Source organism: Carlito syrichta, unplaced genomic scaffold (assembly GCF_000164805.1).
Source record: "Carlito syrichta isolate Samal-C Ts95f unplaced genomic scaffold, Tarsius_syrichta-2.0.1 Scaffold308160, whole genome shotgun sequence".
NCBI classification, from domain to species: Eukaryota; Metazoa; Chordata; class Mammalia; order Primates; family Tarsiidae; genus Carlito; species Carlito syrichta.
In genome coordinates, this window is record NW_007252256.1 from 78,139 (window position 1) to 97,788 (window position 19,650).

The window sequence follows — 19,650 nt, forward strand, 5'->3', positions numbered from 1 at the left end:
CTGCACTCCAGTCTGGGTGACAAAGTGAGACTCCAACTCAAAAAAAAAAAAAAACAAAACTATGCATGGTCACAAAGAAAATAAATGCTACCAGGCAAAGTGAGGACCAAAGGGAGGTCTGAACTTTACCTGTACAATAAGCACTTGTATACCTAATCCCAAATTGTACCCCACATCTTTAGAATAAAAAAAGGAAAGAAAATAAGTGCTAAAAAACACACGATGTTAAATGATTTTGCTGGGTACACTGGCTTATGCCTGTAATCCCAGCACTTTGGATGGAAGAGGTGAGAGGATTGCCTGAGCCCAGGGGTTTGAGACCAGCCTGGGCAACTTGGCAAGATCTCATCTCTACAATAAATTTTAAAAATTGCCAGGTGTAGTGACAGGTGCCTGTAGTTCCAGCTACTTGGAAGACTGCGGCAGAAGTATCGCCTGAACCCAGCAGGTCAAGGCTGCCATAGTCATGAGCATGCCACTGCATTCCGCCCTGGGCAGCAGAGTGAGATCGATTTGCCCTCACAGCGAAAAGACAGAAATCAAAAGTTGTCCATGGAAAAGAAACTGACAAAAGACAAAGGTCACATGAATACCAAATCAGAAAGGACCCATTACATGGTGAGGAGTTGAACCCAGCCCCCTGCAGAGATAGGGCAGGATGTTGTCTAGTATGCTACAGGGAAGGGCAGTGTATGAGGCTTGTCCTAGAAGCCTTCTAGAGCTGGCAGTTTTGAGCTTGCAAGGAATTTTTGCCATCCGCTTAATGGGAGTCCAGGGAGAGAGAAAACGGATTCTAACTAGCAAGAAATTCTTGTCCTTTTCCAGATTGCTAGACTCTTATGTTCCCCTCCCTGCTGCTTCCAGAAGAGCAGAACAGACTTGGGGTCCCTGCTCACATGCCATACCTGGGAGAAGGGGAGGCGCTAACCCGTGTTATGTAAAAAATCATCCTTTTCAGTTTACTGGGATTGTGAGCAAACAGTCTCCTAATTTTGCAAGATGCAGCCCCAAGGTGGCTGCATGGGGAACTGAATTAGCCTATCCCATTCTGGTCAGAGAAACACACCACTGTCATTAGTCACTCTGCTTAGTGCCTGAAGTTGTCTGCCATTGGCCCTTGTCATCTTTGATCCACTCAAGGTAGGGAGTGATGACCTCCATTTGGGAATTCAATGAGTGGTGTCCAGGCAAGATGGAAGAGCAGACGGTCACCCTGAGTTAGACCTGCTGGGCTCCCGTCACCAACCCCTCAGAGCTCACCAGATGTGACTCCCAGAAAAACACTGTAAACACATTCAGATTTCCCAAATCAGAGACAAATAAAAGGCTTTGTTGAAACCAGAGCCAGACCAGAATAAACCAGAGGTATTCCCCAAAAGTCCCTGTTCTCTGTCCATTTGGGGAGCTTCCTCCCTGACCCAAGAGTCTCCCTATATAACCTAGGAGACCCGACCAGAACCCACAAAGGGGCCACAGTGTTTTTTGGAGGCCTTCCCAATTCCTGGGGACAACTGACCAGGTGAGGAGGAAGAAGGGAGCTGTTGGTAGTGCTTTGAACGCTTAACCTAAGATGCCTTCCAGTTCCAGACAACATTTCTCTACTGGTAATGGTGACTCATAGTAAGAGATGGTACCAGAGGCAACCCTCAGTTCACAAAAAAATTTGAGTGGCTGCCTGAGTATGTCTCTGGATCTGCCCTACTGGCAAGTGGTTGGTGAGCCTTGGGCAAGTGCCCCAATGTGGGGTGATCCTGGATGAGCCCCCAAATGTGTCACAGCCTGACAGGGTTCCTATGCCCGCTGTCTGGGACTGACTCAGCTGTTATAATAGAGAAAGAGTTTAATATTGCAAAGCAGCTGAGTGAAGAGCAGGAGAGATTTCTCAAATATGCTACCTCAAGAATTCCGAGGCTTGGGTTTTTGAAAGGAAGTTGGCAGGCAGGGAGCTAGGACTGCTGAGTGGTTGGGGAGTTGAGTCACAGAGATGCTGAGATTGTCTTCCTGCACCCAGTCAGCTCCTGAGTGGGGTTTCCAGGTCAATGGTCTGGTCAGCATCAGAAGGTTTACCAAATTGCAGAATCTGAAAAACATCTCAAACACCAACTTTAGGTTTATGTCATATGTAGAAGCACTTGGGGAAGTTACAAATCTAGTAAACAACAGATGCTAGAGGGAGAATTCCTGGTGATCAAAGCTACTCACGCCTTCTTGCCGTCTCGCAGATTCAACTTCAGGATGCCATCAAGGTGATCTGATGGCTCATTGTTCAAAGGAAAATCCATTTACCACCCTCAGGGGCAGCTTTCCTCATCCCCAGGGGTCAGGACATGAAGATAATCAGTTGTTCTCTATTGCAATATCTGTGCAAACCAACAGATCTAGTCATTTCTAACCATACCTGCCCCTTTGCAGGGCTCAGGTTTTTATCCTGCAGCCCTGTATAAATGTTATGTATGTTATAACCAAACTGCGAGAAAGGAAAATCACCAGCACACCAAGTTCGAATTATGAGTCCTTTAATAGTGCAGGGTCAAAAGCAGGTTCATGCCAAGAAAGCTCTTGACCCTGAGCAAAACTAGCAAGAAGCTTATAAAGGCAAAAACTGCAAGTGGGCTACAGAGCAGGGCATGAGGAAACAAGGAACTAAAAGCAAAAGGGAACAAAATATAGGGAAGTGGCAAAGGGAATTTTGCAAGGAAAAATTTCTTGGCGTAACATCTGATTTTAGTTAACAAAGCATACAATTACATGGAACTTGTGGCTAGGGAGTTTTCAAACAGCATGAACAGCTCAGGAGACAAGACTGTGGGTCTGTGGTCCTGGGAACATTACAACGATCACATGTACACACTGGGGGAGTCATCTTTAGGTCAGGCAAGCAGCTAAGATGGAGGATTTTAACAAAATGGAGTTGCTTAGGTCAAGCAAACTATTGCAACCATTTTACTTATTTCATTAGATATGTCATGTAGGTGGTTTCCTCATTGTCAGTTTATTTTAAAGACCATGCCATTGAACCTGAGAGGGTAGAAGGATGGGGCATCATCAGCTAGGTATCTGCTCACTAGGAAAGTTGTAGTAGGAATCTGGGACCTGACAAAGCTAGCAGAAAGTAAACATTCTGTTGGTTTCTCTCGCCCATGCCGGTTCCAGCATGTCTTCCTTTCTTTTCTCTCTTCTTTCTCTAACAAACTTTGTCTAAAAACAAACAAAAACAAGCAAACAAAAAGACATAAAAAATTCTTTTTTTTGAGTTGGAGTCTCACTGTCGCCCAGACTGGAGTGCAGTGGCCGCTTCTGGCCACCGCAGCCTCCACCTGCTGGGCTCCGGCGACCCTTCCGCCTCAGCCTTCCGAGTAGCAGGAACTACAGGCGCGTGCTACCACACCCAGCTAATTTTTTAAAAATTTATTTATTGTAGAGGTGAGGTCTTGCCTGCCCAGGCGGGTCTCGAACCCGCAGGCTCAGGCAATCCACTCACCTCAGCCTCCCAAAGGCACGGGATTGCTAATCTCTGCCTGTGGGGTCCGATCGTGCTTAGCTGTGAGAGTCTCTCCCTGCCTTTTTCCTTTCCACATATAGATGAGCAGGAGAAAATGTTTGTACGAACTAGACTTAGGGGATAGCAACTCTTGTGATTTTTGCCGTGAGTGTTGTTGGTTCTAATGGAGTCTTCCTCCCAGAAATGGCTATCATTTTCTTTCTGGCTCTATCTTTTGCATTGCTTGTCATAGAAAGAGAAGGATTTTGTAGAACACAGTCACCGTTCCCATAAGTCTGTCATTCGAGCTGGCCTCACAGATGGGTAGGTTTATAGTTCTCACTGGATCACCAGCATCTCGCTAAACAAACTTTGCTATGGGTCACCAAAAAAAAAAAAAAAAAAAAGTAAAGAAAAAAGATGAAATTCCCCTTTCATTCCATTATGTGTCCTAAGAGCTTGACTTTGTACCTAGCGAGAATGTTGTCTGGTTTCCTCCAGCTGGGATACACAGGTTAGGGCTTACATTTGGTGGGGCTAACTAGCAGACTAGCAACCCAGATACAAAGTGACAAGCAACATATTTATTATCCGATTGTGACAGGCAAAGAATTGGGACTATTGATGATTACCACCACGCACAGCTAAAAAATACATATCTTTTGTAGAAATGGGGCCTCGCTATGTTTCCCAGGCTAGTCTTGAACTCCTGGTCTCAAGTGCTCTTCCAGCCTCAGCCTCCCAAAGTGCTGAAATTATAGGCATGGGCCTCACACCCAGTTAGGAAACAGATTTCTTATTTATTTATTTATTTTTTTAATTTTTATTTTGAGTTGGAGTCTCACTCTGTCGCCCAGACTGGAGTGCAGTGGCCACTCCTGGCCACCACAGCCTCGACCTGCTGGGCTCAAGCAATCCTTCCGCCTCAGCCTTCCAAGTAGCCGGAATTACAGGCATGCGCTACCACGCCCGGTTGATTTTTTGATTTATTGTAGAAATGAGGTCTCGCTGCCCAGGCGGGTCCCGAACCCGTGGGCTCGGGCAATTCACTCACCTCAGCCTCCCAAAGGCGTGGGATTATAGGCTGAGCCACCGAGCCCGGCTTTTTTATTTATTATTTTTATCTTAATGATGTGGTGTTCAGTTCAGGATTAGGTACATAAGTGGTCATCACCACCAACAAACAGGCAGGGAACCAAATAAAAAGGACAATCTTATTCACAATAGCCACAAAAATATTGAAATACCTCAGCAGCTTCCTAAGTAGAAAAGTGAAAGATCTTTATAATAAAAACTATAAAACACTGCTCAAAGAAATCAAAGAAGACACAAACAAATGGGAATATATTCCATGCTCATGGATTGGAAGAATCAACATTGTTAACCTGTCTATCCTACCCAAGGCAATCTACACTTTCAATGCAATACCCACTAATTTACCAACATCATTCTCAGTTCAGGAAACGACAATACAGAAATTCATATGGAAACATAAACGACCATGAATAGCCAAAACAATTATCAGTCAAAGGAACAAAGGCGGGGGGGTCAGACTCCCAGACTTTAAACTTTAGTATAAGGCTACTATAATCAAAACAGCCTGGTATTGGTACAAGAACTGGCACATAGACCAATGGAACAGAATAGAGTCCACCTCAATTTTTAACCAACTAATTTTCGACAGTCTCCACCAACAATCACTGGGGAGAGAAGAACCTATTCAGTAAATGGTGCTGGGAAAACTGACTGACCACATGTGGAAGAGTGAAACAGGATCCCTACCTATCACCATAAAGAAAAATCAACTCTAAGTGAATCAAAGACCTAAAAGTGAAGTGTATTTCATAATTGGCACGGGAGCAACTTTTTCTACCATTTGTGCAGAGGGTAATCTTTACCCTACCTAGATCTAGTTCCATTCAAGCTGTCGGTGTCTCTCTGATTCTCTATTTTATTATTTATATCTCAGGCCACCTTAGGTTCTTTTAACACCCACAAGATCTTTCTTGTTTCTGATTCCTCACCCCACAAATCTTATGTAGGAATTTGTTATATTAAAATCAATGCCACCGTACGAGGGGGACCCAGAGAAAACAGAAATTTATTTATAAAATATTGTGTATTTATTCTGACAGGCTTACGCTTCAGTCACTTTCAAAGCACTCTCCATTTGATATACAACACCTCTCCAAGAAGCTTTCTCCACTGCTCACAACAGTTTTTGAACTCATCAGTTTTGATGGCTTTTAGTTCTTCTGTCATTTTTGGTTTCACCTCTCCCACATCTACAAAATGTTTCCCTTTGAGGACTTTTTCATCTGGGAAAACAACCAAAAAACTCACTCAGGGTGAAATCAGATGAATAGAGGCGTGGGGCACGAGGATGATCCTGTTTTTGGTCAAAAACTGCTGAATGCAAGGCCGAGCGCGGTGGCTTATGCCTATAATCCCAGCACTTTGGGAGGCTGAGGTGAGAGGATTGCCTGAGCCCATGGGCTCAAGACCAGCCTAGGCAACTTTTGAGACCTCATCTTTACAATAAATAAAAAAATTAGCCGGGTGTGGTGGCATGTGCATGTAATTCCAGCTACTTGGAAGGCTGAGGCAGAAGGATTGCAGCCCAACAGGTCGAGGTTGCAGTGGCCGTGAGCGTGCCACTGCACTCTAGCCTGGGCGACAGAGTAAGACTCACACTGAAAAGCAAAAACAAAAACAAAAAACTGCTGAACCCAGCATGGTGTGCACAGGTGCTCTTGTAAATCATCCATCATGAAATGGGCAAAAGCATTAAAAAAAAATCTCCAAAAGCCAGACTTGGTGGCTCAGCCTGTAATCCCAGCGCTTTGGGAGGCTGAGGTGAGTGAATTGCCTGAGCCCACGGGTTCAAGACCTGCCTGGGCAACCTGGCGAGACCTCATCTCTACAATAAATCAAAAAATTAGCTGGGCGTGGTAGCGAGTGCCTGTAGTTCCAGCTACTTGGAAGGCCGAGGCGGAAGGATCGTTGGAGCCCAGCAGGTTGAGGCTGCGGTGGCCAGGAGCGGCCATTGCACTCCAGTCTGGCAACAGAGTGAGACTCCAACTCAAAAAAAAAAAACAAACTCCAAAAAAAATCACTGAAGCTGAGTGTAGCCTCTCACAACTATGCTAGCTGGTACCCTGATGCCAATGGGTTCCTTGACCACTTACCTAGCAGGAAAAGGCTGTACTACAAGAGACCAGCCTCCAAAAAACAATTCCAGTTTTTTTTGGGGGGGTCCCTCCTTGTATAGTGTAATAAAAATGGAGTTCTAGTTCCCTGTCCTCAGTCGAAAGCTCACACTTCCTGTGTTCCCTAATGGAGACCCATCTTAGTTTAAATCCTCTGAAGAGGACGTAAGCTTGAAACATGTCCCAGTTAGTCTTTGGCCTCACATGAAAATGAGGTTATGTAACCTGTACATAACGCATACATAACTTGGAAAACTTGCCCAGAAAGTAATAAACCTTACCAATCAGCAATGCAATACTCTGTCTCTCCAGATACATATTGAGAACGTGAAACTTCAATCCAATCTCTCTTATTGCAGAACATTCTTATCTTAACTTCCTCACCCCGTGATACTCCCATCGTGTCAGTAAAAAATGAGGGGGGTGTGGAGTTGATTCAGAAAGGAATAGAATCCATCAAATTTTGCAAAATCCAAGGGTCAAATAGTGGCTCCTGTATCATGTCTTGCCACCCTGCAGTCTCTACTCTAACCAATATTTTCACCTCAGTTCTCACCGACGCAGCCTGGTTTACTGTCACTTACCTCTGTCCAGTTTCCTTCTTGATCCCATTATGTCCTGATCCACAATTACTCCGGGCATTCATGTTTAGAGGAAGGCAAGGAATATGCTCCCACACACCTCGGGGCTCCTGGAAGGGCCCTCAACACCTACATCCTCATAGCTGGTGTAGATTCTGCAATGTTTTCCCAGGGCTCCACCTCCTTTAGTATGTTGGGGACTCTTACTTTGCAGCCTGACCAGGCAGGGTGCTCTTAGAGACCCCCTCATCCTCCTGAAGGCACTGGCTGGATGAGGCCATGCAGCTGCCAGACCTAAACCTCAGTGGGTAATGACAACTGTCACTTAGGACATGGACAATTTCAGGGCACTCAAATAATCACCCCAAGGTCACCCCTTCAGGTCCCCTCTCATTTTGGAAGCTTTTTTATTTTCTCAATAAATCCTACCTTCTCACACACAAAAAAAATCATCCCAAAATATGCCTGCAGCAATTTTGTGCATTCCTCTCCCAAAACAAAAACACAGCAATATCAGTCTGGGGGACAGCCAACTACTCCACCCATGTGGTCCTGCTGATATGGAAATCCATTATAATCTGTCCATATTGCCACAACCCTTAAAGAAAGACATAACGAGTGCTGATGCAGGCCAGCACGTATCTATGTTTCTGAGAATTAGCAAAGAAAAGTATTTTCCCTTATCCCCTATACATTTCCTGCTAAATCACATTAAAAAACCCTTAATCCCCTCTTGCAGACTGTGTTCACTCAACTGAGAGAAATGAATCCCTATCATGCCCTTTTATCAGTGGTCATAGATTTGAAAATATGGCACCCAAAAGCTTTGTAATTTATAAAACATGTTGCATGTTATAATTGCATGTTATAACTGCTAAGTAGTGATTAATGTTTGACTTTGTGATAGACTCTGTTAACTTCCTTACTCTATGACAAGCTTGACCAACCCCTCTGTTTAGTATTACTGATAAGAGAAACTGTGAGCTACCCCTGGTAACTGATGCCAGAAAATCTGGACCATAAATATTACTATTGACAAAATGTGACTGTAACTTGAGATCCACACAATCCCCTATCAGTCACGTAGTCAATGTATAGGTGCCAGCAACACTAAACTTTTTTTTTTTTTGAGTTGGAGTCTCACTCTGTCGCCCTGACTGGAGTGCAGTGGCACACTCTCAGCCACCGCAGCCTCGACCTGCTGGGCTCCGGTGATCCTTCCGCCTCAGCCTTCCAAGTAGCCAGAACTATAGGCATGCGCTACCACGCCCAGCTAATTTTTTGGATTAATTGTAGAGACGAGGTCTCACTAAGTTGCCTGGGCTGGTCTCGAACACGCGGGTTCAGGCAATCCACTGGCCTTGGCCTCCCAAAGTGCTGGGATTATAGGCTGAGCCACCGAGCCAGGCCGAACTCTAAACTTTTAAAAACTGACTGTGGAACCTAAGGGGCAAGCAGACCGGTTCCAAAAACGCCAGGTGCGAGGTTCTGAGTTCAGAAATAAACTTCTTTTTGCCAGTTTCCTGTCTCTCAATTTATGAGCGTTGAGAGGTAGCAGCTGAGCGTTTACTCGGACCGTAGCCCTGCTTTTCTGCCCTTGCCAAGCTTCCACATGTCCCCTCCCAGACGCAGTCTCAGACCCTACTTGCTGGCTATCAGGGGCATCCATCCCTCGAAAGCCTTAAAATGGGCGTCATCCACACAGTCTGCTTCCAGCTTCCTGAATTTTCACAAACTTTCCCCCCTATGTTGCTGTGAGGACAGCCAGATTGCTGCAGGTATCCTAGAACAATCCTTTGTGTCTCAGATGTGTCCCGGAGCATATTTCTCCTGTCAATGGGGCCCTGTGACAGCAGGCAGCTGGGCCAGCTGCAGCCCCCATGCAGGAAGCCGGGACTCTGCCATCATTCTCCCCAGGTCACCTCGGGACTCCCCGTGCTGTGTGTACATTCGTGTGTCACATTCATGAGACACAGCACCCCCCTCCACAGCAGCAGACACCTGCCCAAGGGCCCTATGAGCCAGCCCTGCCCTCATCTTACACCATGTGAGGCTTTGTATCTGGCTGCTCCATTGCCCTGCCTGCTGAAGGGAGCCCCATGCCTTCCACATGATGCCTTGCAGCTGTAGTGTGATTTCTTTTCTTTTCTTTCCTTTTTTTTTGAGTTGGAGTCCTCTATGTTGCCCAGGTTGAAGTGAAGTGGCATGCTCACGGCCACTGCAGCCTCGACCTGCTGGGCTCAGGCGATCCTTAAGCCTCAGTCTTCCAAGTAGTTGGAATTACAGGTGCACGTGGCCACACCCAGCTAATTTTTGTGATTTATTGTAGAGATTGAGGTCTCACCAAGTTGCCCAGGCTGGTCTTGAACTCCCAGGCTCAGGCAATTCTCTCACCTTGGCCTCCCAGTGCTGGGATTACAGACTGAGCCACTGCACCCGGCCTGTAGTGTGATTTCAAAGTACGTGAGGACTCTCACACCACCCCTCACACAACCCAGACTTTCTTCTCTCTTGTGACAGTCCCTGAAGACAAAATTTCTGGGCAAATATAATAACGGGGTCAGACACGGTGGCTCATGCCTGTAATTCCAGCACTTGATGTGAGTCAACAATTGGATGCTATGACTACCTATATACAGGAATAACAGTACACATGGCGCATATTAACAGGTAAAAGGGTGTGGCCTCTACCATCGAGCAAGCCTTGTAGTCCCTTTCAGTCGGGAGATCACATGCACATCAGTGTTTTTGGAAGAAAGCACACACTGTCACTGAGATGGGAAGGACTTTATGAAGCACTGCAAATCACCTACACTGCCATCAAAACTTAAAAAAATATATCAGCCAGGCACAGTGGCTCACGCCAATAATCTCAGCACTTTGAGAGGCTGAGGCAGGAGCATTGCTTGAGGCCAGGAGTTGGAAACCAGCCTGGGTCAAATACCGAGGCCCCAGCTCCACAAAAATAAATAAAATAAGGTTTACTTTATTTGTTTGTTTGTTTGTTTATTTTGAGTTGGAATCTCACTCTATCACTCAGGATGGAGTGCAGTGGGACGCTCACAGCCACCGCAGCCTCGATCTGCTGGGCTCAGGTGATTCTTCCTCCTCAGCCTTCTGGCATACCCCATCACACCCGGCTTATTTTTTTATTTATTGTAGACATGAGGTCTCGCCAAGTTGCCCAGGCTAGTCTCAAATCTGTGGGCTCAGGCAATCCTCCCACCTCCGCCTCCCAAAGTGCTGGAATTATAAGCGTGAGCCACCGTGCACGGTCATTTAAAATAAAATTTTAAAAAGTAATAGGCTGGGTGCGGTGGCTCAACCTGTAATGCCAGCACTTTGGGAGGCTGAGACAAGAGGCTTGCCTGAGCTCAGGGTTTCGAGAACAGCCCTGGGCAACTTGGTGAGATCTCGTCTCTACAATAAATCACAAAAACTAGCCTGCCATGGTGGCGTGCGTCTGTAGTTCCAGCTACTTGGAAGGCTGAAGCAGAAGGATCGCCTGAGCCCAACAGATCGAGGTTCCAGTGGCCATGAACATGCCACTTCACTACAGCCTGGGTGACAAGAGTGAGACTACAACTCAAAAAAAAAAAAATTCTAGATTCCTGTGAGCCGTGCCAAACCAGACCTAGACCTAGAGCATCCTTCTAGGACAATTGGAAGCCCATCCCGGCCAGGCTCGGTGGCTCAGCCTATAATCCCAGCATTTTGGGAGGCTGAGGTGAGAGGATTGTCTGAGCCCACAGATTCGAGACTAGCCTGGGCAACTTGGCAAGCAGGTTCAAGACCCGCCTGGGCAACTTGGTGAGACCTCATCTCTACAATAAATCAAAAATTAGCTGGGCGTGGTAGCGCGCGCCTGTAGTTCCAGCTACTTGGAAGGCTGAAGCGGAAGGATTGCCGGAGCCCAGCTGGTCGAAGCTGCGGTGGCCGGGAGCGGCCACGGCACTCCAGTCTGGATGACAGAGTGAGACTCCAACTCAAAAAAAAAAAAAAAAAAAAAGAAGCCCATCCCTACAATCCTTAAACCAAGGATTTCCAGGGTCAGTTCCCAGGTCCCAGAAGCAGATGACATCACAAAATAGACAGTTTTCCCAAGATTCTAGATCTAGGAATTTTGCTTCCACCTATTTTCTTCCCCTTCTCAGACTCTCCACTTCACAAAACAAACGAACAAGAACACCTTCCCTTTTGATGGAATCTCTCCTTTCTTTTCCTCTTCTTATTAGTCATTTATTGAAAAGTTGACTAGAGACTGCCTATCTCAATCTATTCTACTCTTTCGAGATTATGGGATTTTTCTTTTTCTTCTTCTTCTCCTCCTCCTCCTTCTCCTCTTTTCTTTTTTTGGGTAAAGATGGGCCTTGCAATTTTGCCCAGGTTGGTCTTGAACTCCTGGCCTCAAGTGATCCTCCAACCTTGGCCTGTTAAAGTGCTGGAATTACAGATATGAGTCACCACACCCGGCCACTATGGGCTTTCTTTCAAACTGTGTTTCACTCTCATGAGTTCTAACAATTAAGTTCACAAACTCACCCTAGAAACAGTGCTACATTCCTCATTGCTGAATATCATTACAGTCACCTTCGAAGTACTTCCCTTGGGAAGCTATGCACCGATGCCAGTGCCTAGTCCACCTGTCAAAGCAATTTTGGAACTTTTTTGAAATGGCCATCAGAGCTGTTGTCATATTACCCTTGATGTCCTGAATGTCATCAAATGTCTTCCTTTCAATATTTCCCTTATCTTCAGGTCAAGAAAAAAGTCACTGAGAGCTAGATCAGGTGAGTAGGAAGAGTGTTCTAAGACAGTTATTTGTTTATTGGCTAAAAACTTCCTCACAGACAGCACTGTGTGAGCTGGTGCATTGTTGCAATTCAAGAGCTCCTTCAGGACCATTTTGCACACACGTTTCTCATGCCAAGATTTTCAGTTAAGGTTTTTTTTTAACTGTGTCTCTACAGATGTTTATTTGGTCTGCTATGCTTCTCACTGTCAGGCAACGATTTTGATGCACAATTCTATGAATTTTTGCAATGTTTTCATCAGGTCTGCTCATTGCTGGCCGTCCTTACCCCTCTTCATCAGCGACACTTTCTCTCTCTTCAAAAAAACACTTAATCCATTTGTACACTGCCATTTTCTTCACGGCATTATCCCCATAACCTTGGACTAACATGTCCCTGATTTCACTTCCACTCTTACCAAGTTTAACAAGAAATATAGTGTCCGTTCATTGCTCTAATTCTCGCGATGGCACACAAAAATGTGCAACAATAATGAATGCCAGCCAGGCTTGGTGACTCAGCCTGTAATCCCGCGCCTTTGGGAGGCTGAGGTGAGTGAATTGCCTGAGCCCGTGGGTTCGAGACCCGCCTGGGCAACTTGGCAAGACCTCATCTCTACAATAAATCAAAAATTAGCTGGGCTTGGTAGCGCACGCGCCTGTAGTTCCAGCTACTTGGAAGACTGAGGCGGAAGGATCACCGGAGCCCAGCAGGTCGAGGCTGTGGTGGCCAGGAGTGGCCACTGCACTCCAGTCTGGGCGACAGAGTGAGACTCCAACTCAAAAAAACAAAACAAAACAAAACAAAAAAAAGAAATAATGAATGCCCCTCAGTGAACATGTCACCACCACACATCATCACGAACTCAGCTGTGAGATGCTGATACACCAAAGTTATGAAATGTTGCCGAGTTGTTTGTACAATGCTGCCAATGTTAGCCCACAGTGGCAAGTTGGCGAACTTCATTGTCAGGCCTTGTATTACCATTTACTGTTTTCTCAACAGGCCAAGTACAGACTCGCCCCTCCGTAACTCCAGTTGTCCAAATGCTAGCCATGATAACTAATCAATCTGATGGCTGGTTGTGTCAACATCTAGATCATGCAAAAGAATCTGAGCTGATGTTCATTCCTGGCAAGGTGAACATCTGGTCGAACAACTACAGAACATGGATGACTAACAGGGTCTGGCATCCACGACCAAGAACACAGTCTCTCTCTACTCCTCTCTGGGAATTAACTGGACATGAGAAAACCTCTGTGGGAACTCGAGGGCTATTCTTTGTTCAGGAGAATTCATCCGAAGAGAATGTTCCCCTGTGCACTGAAAGTAGGTGCAGTCCAGGACCTATCTTACTGGCATGACAAGGCAACATTGCCATCAAGCCCTGTGGTGCAGTTCCACAGGTGGCATCCTCAAGCCTGTCACGAAGGTCACAGAAGGTACCTGACTCCCATGGTACAAATGCTTGCCCAGTTGCAGGATGTGATGTTTGGCTCACAAGCCAGCCCTGTGTAAACTGGAGTAGCTTAACCGCTGCCCTAATTGAGCTGCCAAGCACCAAGGATTATACGAGGAGGGACCCAAAAGAAACCAGAATTTGTTAAAATTGTGGGGGGTTTTTTTTAGCTTATGAACAACAGAAATTTATTTCTCACAGTGCTGGAGGCTGGAAGTCTGAGATCAGCGTGTCAGTTTGGTTAGGTTGCAGTGAGGGCCCTTTTCCTATCTGTGTCTTCAGATGATGGAAGGCGAGAGAGAACTCTCTGGACTCCTTTCATAAGGGCAGCATCCCATTCCTGAGGGCTCCTCTCTCATGATCTAATCACCTCCCCAAGGCCCTATCTTCTTGGGATCAGGTTTCAGTACATGAATTCTGGGGGACACAGACATTCAATCCATAGCATGGATGCATGCTGCCCTGAAAAAAGAGAAACAAGTCTTTGAGCCTGTACCCAGGGCAAACCTCGTCAGAGTCATGGCAGGACCTTGGGAGGTACATCTGCCTCTCTGCAAGTGTGTGACCTTGGGCGTAACCAGGGTCAGCATGCCCATCTGTGAAGTGGAGACAGTTTCCTCGACCTCAGTTGCTTTGAGGATCAGTGAGTCACCACACATTGGGCACCTGGCACAGAGTAGGCCCTCTTAGTAGGCACACAGTAGGACTTCACCATGCCTCCCTCCCTCTTCCACAGCCACACTGCCTTGAGCTGTGCGTCCTGTTCTTCTGCCATCTCACGTACTGCAGACCCAGAAGGGTCTCTGGGCTGTGAGGTCATATTGGCCACAGGGACCTTATTTAGTATTATATCCCACCTTAGAAAATCCCACCTCTCTTCTCCTTCATTTCCGTCCCCTTCCTAAACAGTCACCGCTTAATCCAAAACAGCTTCCCTTCTGCCAAAGATCTCCATCATGTAGATAGAAGACGTCCATTGGCTGCTGGCCAGGGAAAAGTCCAATGGTGCGACAGGGTCCTACCTCCCCGGGCGCACTCCTTCCTGGCTTGGGTCTGTCTCTGCAGGCCTGCCAGCTGCCCTGCAGTCTCTCTCAGGATCAAGCGGACATGCAGCCTAGACAGTACGTGACCCTCTCTGCGTCCCCCTCCACGGTAAGCAAAATAAAGTCATCATACCCCAAGCTGAAGGGGTTTCCAGCCCCAGGGATCAAGGAGTCAGGGCAGATGAAGGCTTTCTGGAGCCAGTACCTGAGTTCCCTGTGAGGTGACATCCCCCACTGCAGTGCAGCTGGTGACAGATGTCCAGCAGAGCAAGTCCAGATAAAGCCTGCAGCGTCAGTCTGGGAAGGGAGAGGGGAAAACACCTCCACAGGGCTTGTTCTCCTCTTGGCCAGGACTCCTGGGGGCAGAATCTCTGTTCTCATCAGAGATCTTTCTGGCATCCCAATTCCTTTTGAATTAGAGCCTAAAGTTGGTTGCTCAACACTCTCCTTTCTGAAAAAACAAAAGTAACCCTTCCTAGTGACCTCAGCTTTCTTCCTCCTGCACTGCTCTGTTTCTCCAAAGGGCTGCCCACTCCCGCTGACATCGGCCTCTGTCACACCCCTCCTCTCACACTGCTCCCTCCTAGGTCACCCAAGTTGCTAAGTCGCAAGGATGCAGGTCAGTCCTTACCTTTCCAAGAGTTCCCTGACTGACCCTCCCTTCTGGAAAAGTTCCCCTCTTTCCATCACACCTCTCTCCTCATGTATTCATCCTTACGTGTTTAAACCTCAGTCACCTTCAACGTCCTCTCCGTTTGGTGCAATACACCTGTTGTGACGCTCTTCCCACTGCTCAGAACAGTTTTTGAACTCATCCATTTTGATGCCTTTCAGTGCTTCTACCATTTTTGTTTCACCTCTTCCACATCGGCAAAAGGTTTCCCTTTAAGGACATTTTTCATCCCAGGAAGCAAAAAAAAAAAGTCATTCAAGATGAGATCAGGTGAATAGGGAGGGTGGGGCAAGAGGTTATGTCATATTTGGTCAAAAACTGCTGAACAGTGTAGTGTGGGCAGGTGTTTTGTTGTGGCAGAAGAGCCAGTCACCCATTTGTCACAACTCGGGATGTTTCTTCTGCAAATCATGACACAATCTTCTCAAAACTTCCCGATAACCAGGTTCGGTGGCTCAAGCCTATAATCCCAGCACTTTGGGAGGCCGAGGCAAGAGGACTGCCTGAGCCCAGGAGTTTGTGACCAGTCTGGGCAACTTGGAGAGACCTCATCCCTACAATGAATCAAAAAATGAGCCGGGCGTGATAGCACGCGCCTGTAGTTCCACCTACTTGGAAGACTGAGGCGGAAGGAGCACCAGAGCCCAGCAGGTCGAGGCTAGGGTGGCCATGAGCAGCAGAGACTTCAACTCAGAAAAAACAAACTTCCCGGTGAAAACTTTAGTTGACCACTTGATCTGGAGGAACAAATTCAGAATGTACTCCAAGGGGCCCACCTCCAAAAAGATAATTCTATTTCTCACCACCCCCCACAGATGGGTAAACTAAAAAATCCTGGACTAACTTGGTCAGGTGACATAACCAAGCCTTCTAGCTGCCGAAGCTGAACTTCAGGTCTTCTTATCAGACACTTTACAGTCTATTCTGCTCCTCCCGACTGACAGAGACACACGGAACCAGAAGACACGCAGATGTCAACATGACAGGTGACAAGATATAGCAAATGCCAACCTGGGGGGTTGAGTTTCAACATGAATTCTGGAAGTGACATAAACATTCAAGCCATAGCACCTTCCTTCTGTTTCTTAAAAGAAGATGAGGCTGGGCATGGTGGTTCATACCTGTAATCTACTTTGGTTAGCCAGGGCAGAAGGATTGCCTGTGTTCAGGAGTTTAAAACCAGCCTGGGCAACACAGCGAGACCCTATCTCTATAAAAAAATAACATTTAAAGAAAATCAGCCTGATGTGGTGGCTCACACCAGCAGTCCCAGTTTCTTGGGAAGCTAAGGCAGGAGGATCGCTTGAGCCTAGGAGTTCGAGGCAGCAATGAACTATGATCTTGCCACTACACTCTAGCCTGGGCAATGGAGTAAGACCCTGTCTCAAAAAAAGAAAAAGAAAAGAAAAAAATTTTATTTTAGGAGCCGTCCCAAAATAGAAGTGAGCCTGGGTTGTGTAAGGGAGTGTCTGAGAGGCTTTGAAATCATGTCGTAGCTGCAAGGTATCATGTGGTTCCCCATCAGCAGGGAGGTGACAGTTGCCAGCTGCCCCCAGGAATGACATCACTGTATTTTTGTTTTGGGGGGAGGGATGGATGGACCAAACTGCCTGCAGGCATATTTTGGAGTGACTTTTTGAGTGCCCTGAGGTCGCCCATGTCCTAAGTGACAGTTGTCACTGCCCACTGAGGTTTAGGTCAGAAGACTGTGTAGCCTCACCCAGCCAGTGTCTTCAGGAGACTGAGGGCGTCTCTAAGAGCACCCTGCCTGGTCAGTTTGCAAAGTGAGAGTCCCTACACACAGAAGGAGGTGGATCCCTGCGAAAAGGCCACAAAGTCTCCGTCAGCTGTGAGGATGTGGGTGTTGAGGTCCTCACAGGAGCCCCAAGGTGTGTGAGAGCATGTTCATTGCTGCCCAGGCTGGATGCAGTGGCAATGAACATGCTCTCTCACAGACACGGCCACTGCAGTCTCGACCTGCTTGGCTCAGGGTATCCTTCCAAGTAGCTGGAACTACAGGCATGTGCCATTACACCTGACTAATTTTTTTGTTTATTGTAGAGACGAGGTCTCACCAAGTTGCCCAGGCTGGTCTCAAATCTCTGGGCTCAGGCAATTCTCTCACCTCCACCTGAAAGATTTATTTCTTCTCCAGTGTTATGTAACTTTGAAACAACTCCAAATTTTTTGAAATTAAACACTGTTTGCTATGTGAATGACACACATTTTGCTGCAATAAGAATTTAAAATACATTCCCTTGTTCATGGAAAAAACAAACTCTCTAAAATATATACTATAATTTTTTGAATCAGTCTCACTCTCTTGTCCAGACTGGGGTGTAGTGACACGATCATAGCTTATCACAGCTTTGACATCCTGGGCTGGGCGATCCTTCCTCCCTAGCCTCCCAAGTAGCTGGACTACAGGTTTGTGCCACCATGCCTGGTTACTTATTGTATTTTTTGTAAAGACAAAGTCTCACTATGTTTGTTGTTAAGGCTAGTTTTGAACTCCTGGGCTCAAGGAGTCCTCTTGCCTCAGCCTCCCATAGTGCTGGGAAAACAGGCATGAGCCACTGTGCCCAGCCAAATTCTGTTACAATATTTTAAAGAGATTTATTCTGAGTCAGCATGAGCGACCGTAGCCTGGAGAACACCATCTCAAGAGGCCCTGAGAAAGTGCACCTGAGGAGGTCAGGTTCTAGTTTGGTTTTCAGGGAGACAGAAATTGCAGGTAAAATCATAAACCAATACATGGAAGGTATACATTGGTTGAGCCAAAGATTTGGAACATCTCCTAGATGGGTTGCAGGAATTCTTTAGTTGTTACTTGATTGAGAAAGTTAAGCTTGTCTAAAGACAAGAGCCAGGTCAGAATCAGACCAGAAGCATTCCCAAAAAGTCCCTCTTCTCCGTCCATTTGGAGATATGTCTCCTTGTCCAGAGAGTCTCCCTATATCACCTAGGAGACCTGACCAGAACCCACAAAGGGGCCACAGTGCCTTTAGGAGGCCACCAGAGACCTGCCCTATTACCTGGAGATAACTGACCAGATGAGGAGGAAGAAGGGAGGTGTTGGTAGTGCTGTGTTTGTAAAGCAAATAACGATCTTGTCATAAGTAAATACTCACAAGCAGTTTCCAAATTCTGAAGTAATCAGATAGAGAAATATGCTTCAAATTTTGTTCACCAGAGCATTAATTTACTCACTTGTCTAAAACTTTGTAAATAGCTCAAAAGAAAAAGGTTTTCTTGATGTTGAAAAACATCAACAAAAAGAATCAACAGTGCTTCAGATAATATGAAAAATTATTTTAGTCTTCTGTTTGTTCAGTCCATACAATTAACTCTTGTTCTGTTCCACAATTGTGTTAGCGATCTCCATGAACAACTCACTCTTCAATAAGAGTCTTGGAAGTTTTTTTCATTCCTAGTCCATTGGCACAACCTCCAAAATTGTTAGAAAGCTGTGTTGAAGAGCAACTGTCAGAGTCTTTTAGTTTATTACAAACTACCTTTTAAAAAAGATTAAAGCAGAGCAATAATAGTGAACAAAGTCTTAAATTTCATCAAAGACAATTAACAAGAAAATTTAATTACTTCGTGGCATACTACTTAACAGAATAATAATTATTACTAATAACTTACACTAAGTCATATCAAAGTTATAAGACTGCTATATAATTTTGGAACACATACCAATAACACATATAGATATACCCTAAAGAAAATTAAACATCCTTTTTTTTCTTGAGTTGGTGTCTCACTCTGTCACCCAGGCTGGAGTGCAGTGGCACCTTCACGGCCACCACAGCTTCAACCTGCTGGGTATAGGCAATCCTTCCACCTCAGCATTTCAAGTAGCTGGAACTACAGGAAGCGTCACAATGCCCAGTTTATTTTTTGATTTATTGTAGAGACGAGGTCTCACCCAGTTGCCCAGGCTGGTCTCGAACCTGGACTCAGGCAATCCTCTTGCCTCCGCCTCCCAAAGTGCTGGGATGACAGGCACGAACCACTGCACCTGGATAACCTTTTACATTTGACAATGCTCCCAGCATGATTTAACCATACCAAATTGGCCAAATATGTTTCCTTTGGACTTCAGTGAAACCTAACATCTATAAGCTAATGAGGGCAACAAGACTGAATTCAAAAGTGGAAATTTTGATTTTGAAAAGTTTGTCAAAAAAAACCTTTGATATCACAAAATAGGATCACAGTGACTATAGAATCATTCATTTAACCAAAATGATAATTCAATTATTTTTAAAAAGCAAAAACCAGCCAGGCTCGGTGGTTCAGCCTGTAATCCCGTGCCTTTAGGAGGCTGAGGTGAGTGGATTGCCTGAGCCCACGGGTTTGAGACCCACCTGGGCTGGGAGACCTCATCTCTACAATAAAAAAAAAA

At 45.9% G+C, this 19,650-nt stretch overlaps 1 protein-coding gene across 1 annotated transcript in view; it reads left to right on the plus strand.

Moving 5' to 3' along the window:
* LOC103267543 (very-long-chain 3-oxoacyl-CoA reductase-like) overlaps positions 1-15,220 on the plus strand; it is a 63,329-nt gene extending 48,109 nt beyond the window's left edge. The window contains exons 11-12 of the mRNA XM_008065126.2: positions 14,589-14,782; positions 15,154-15,220. Coding sequence (XP_008063317.2) covers positions 14,589-14,782; positions 15,154-15,220 — 261 coding nt within the window. The remainder of the gene's footprint in view (positions 1-14,588; positions 14,783-15,153) is intronic.
* Positions 15,221-19,650: the final 4,430 nt, after the last annotated feature.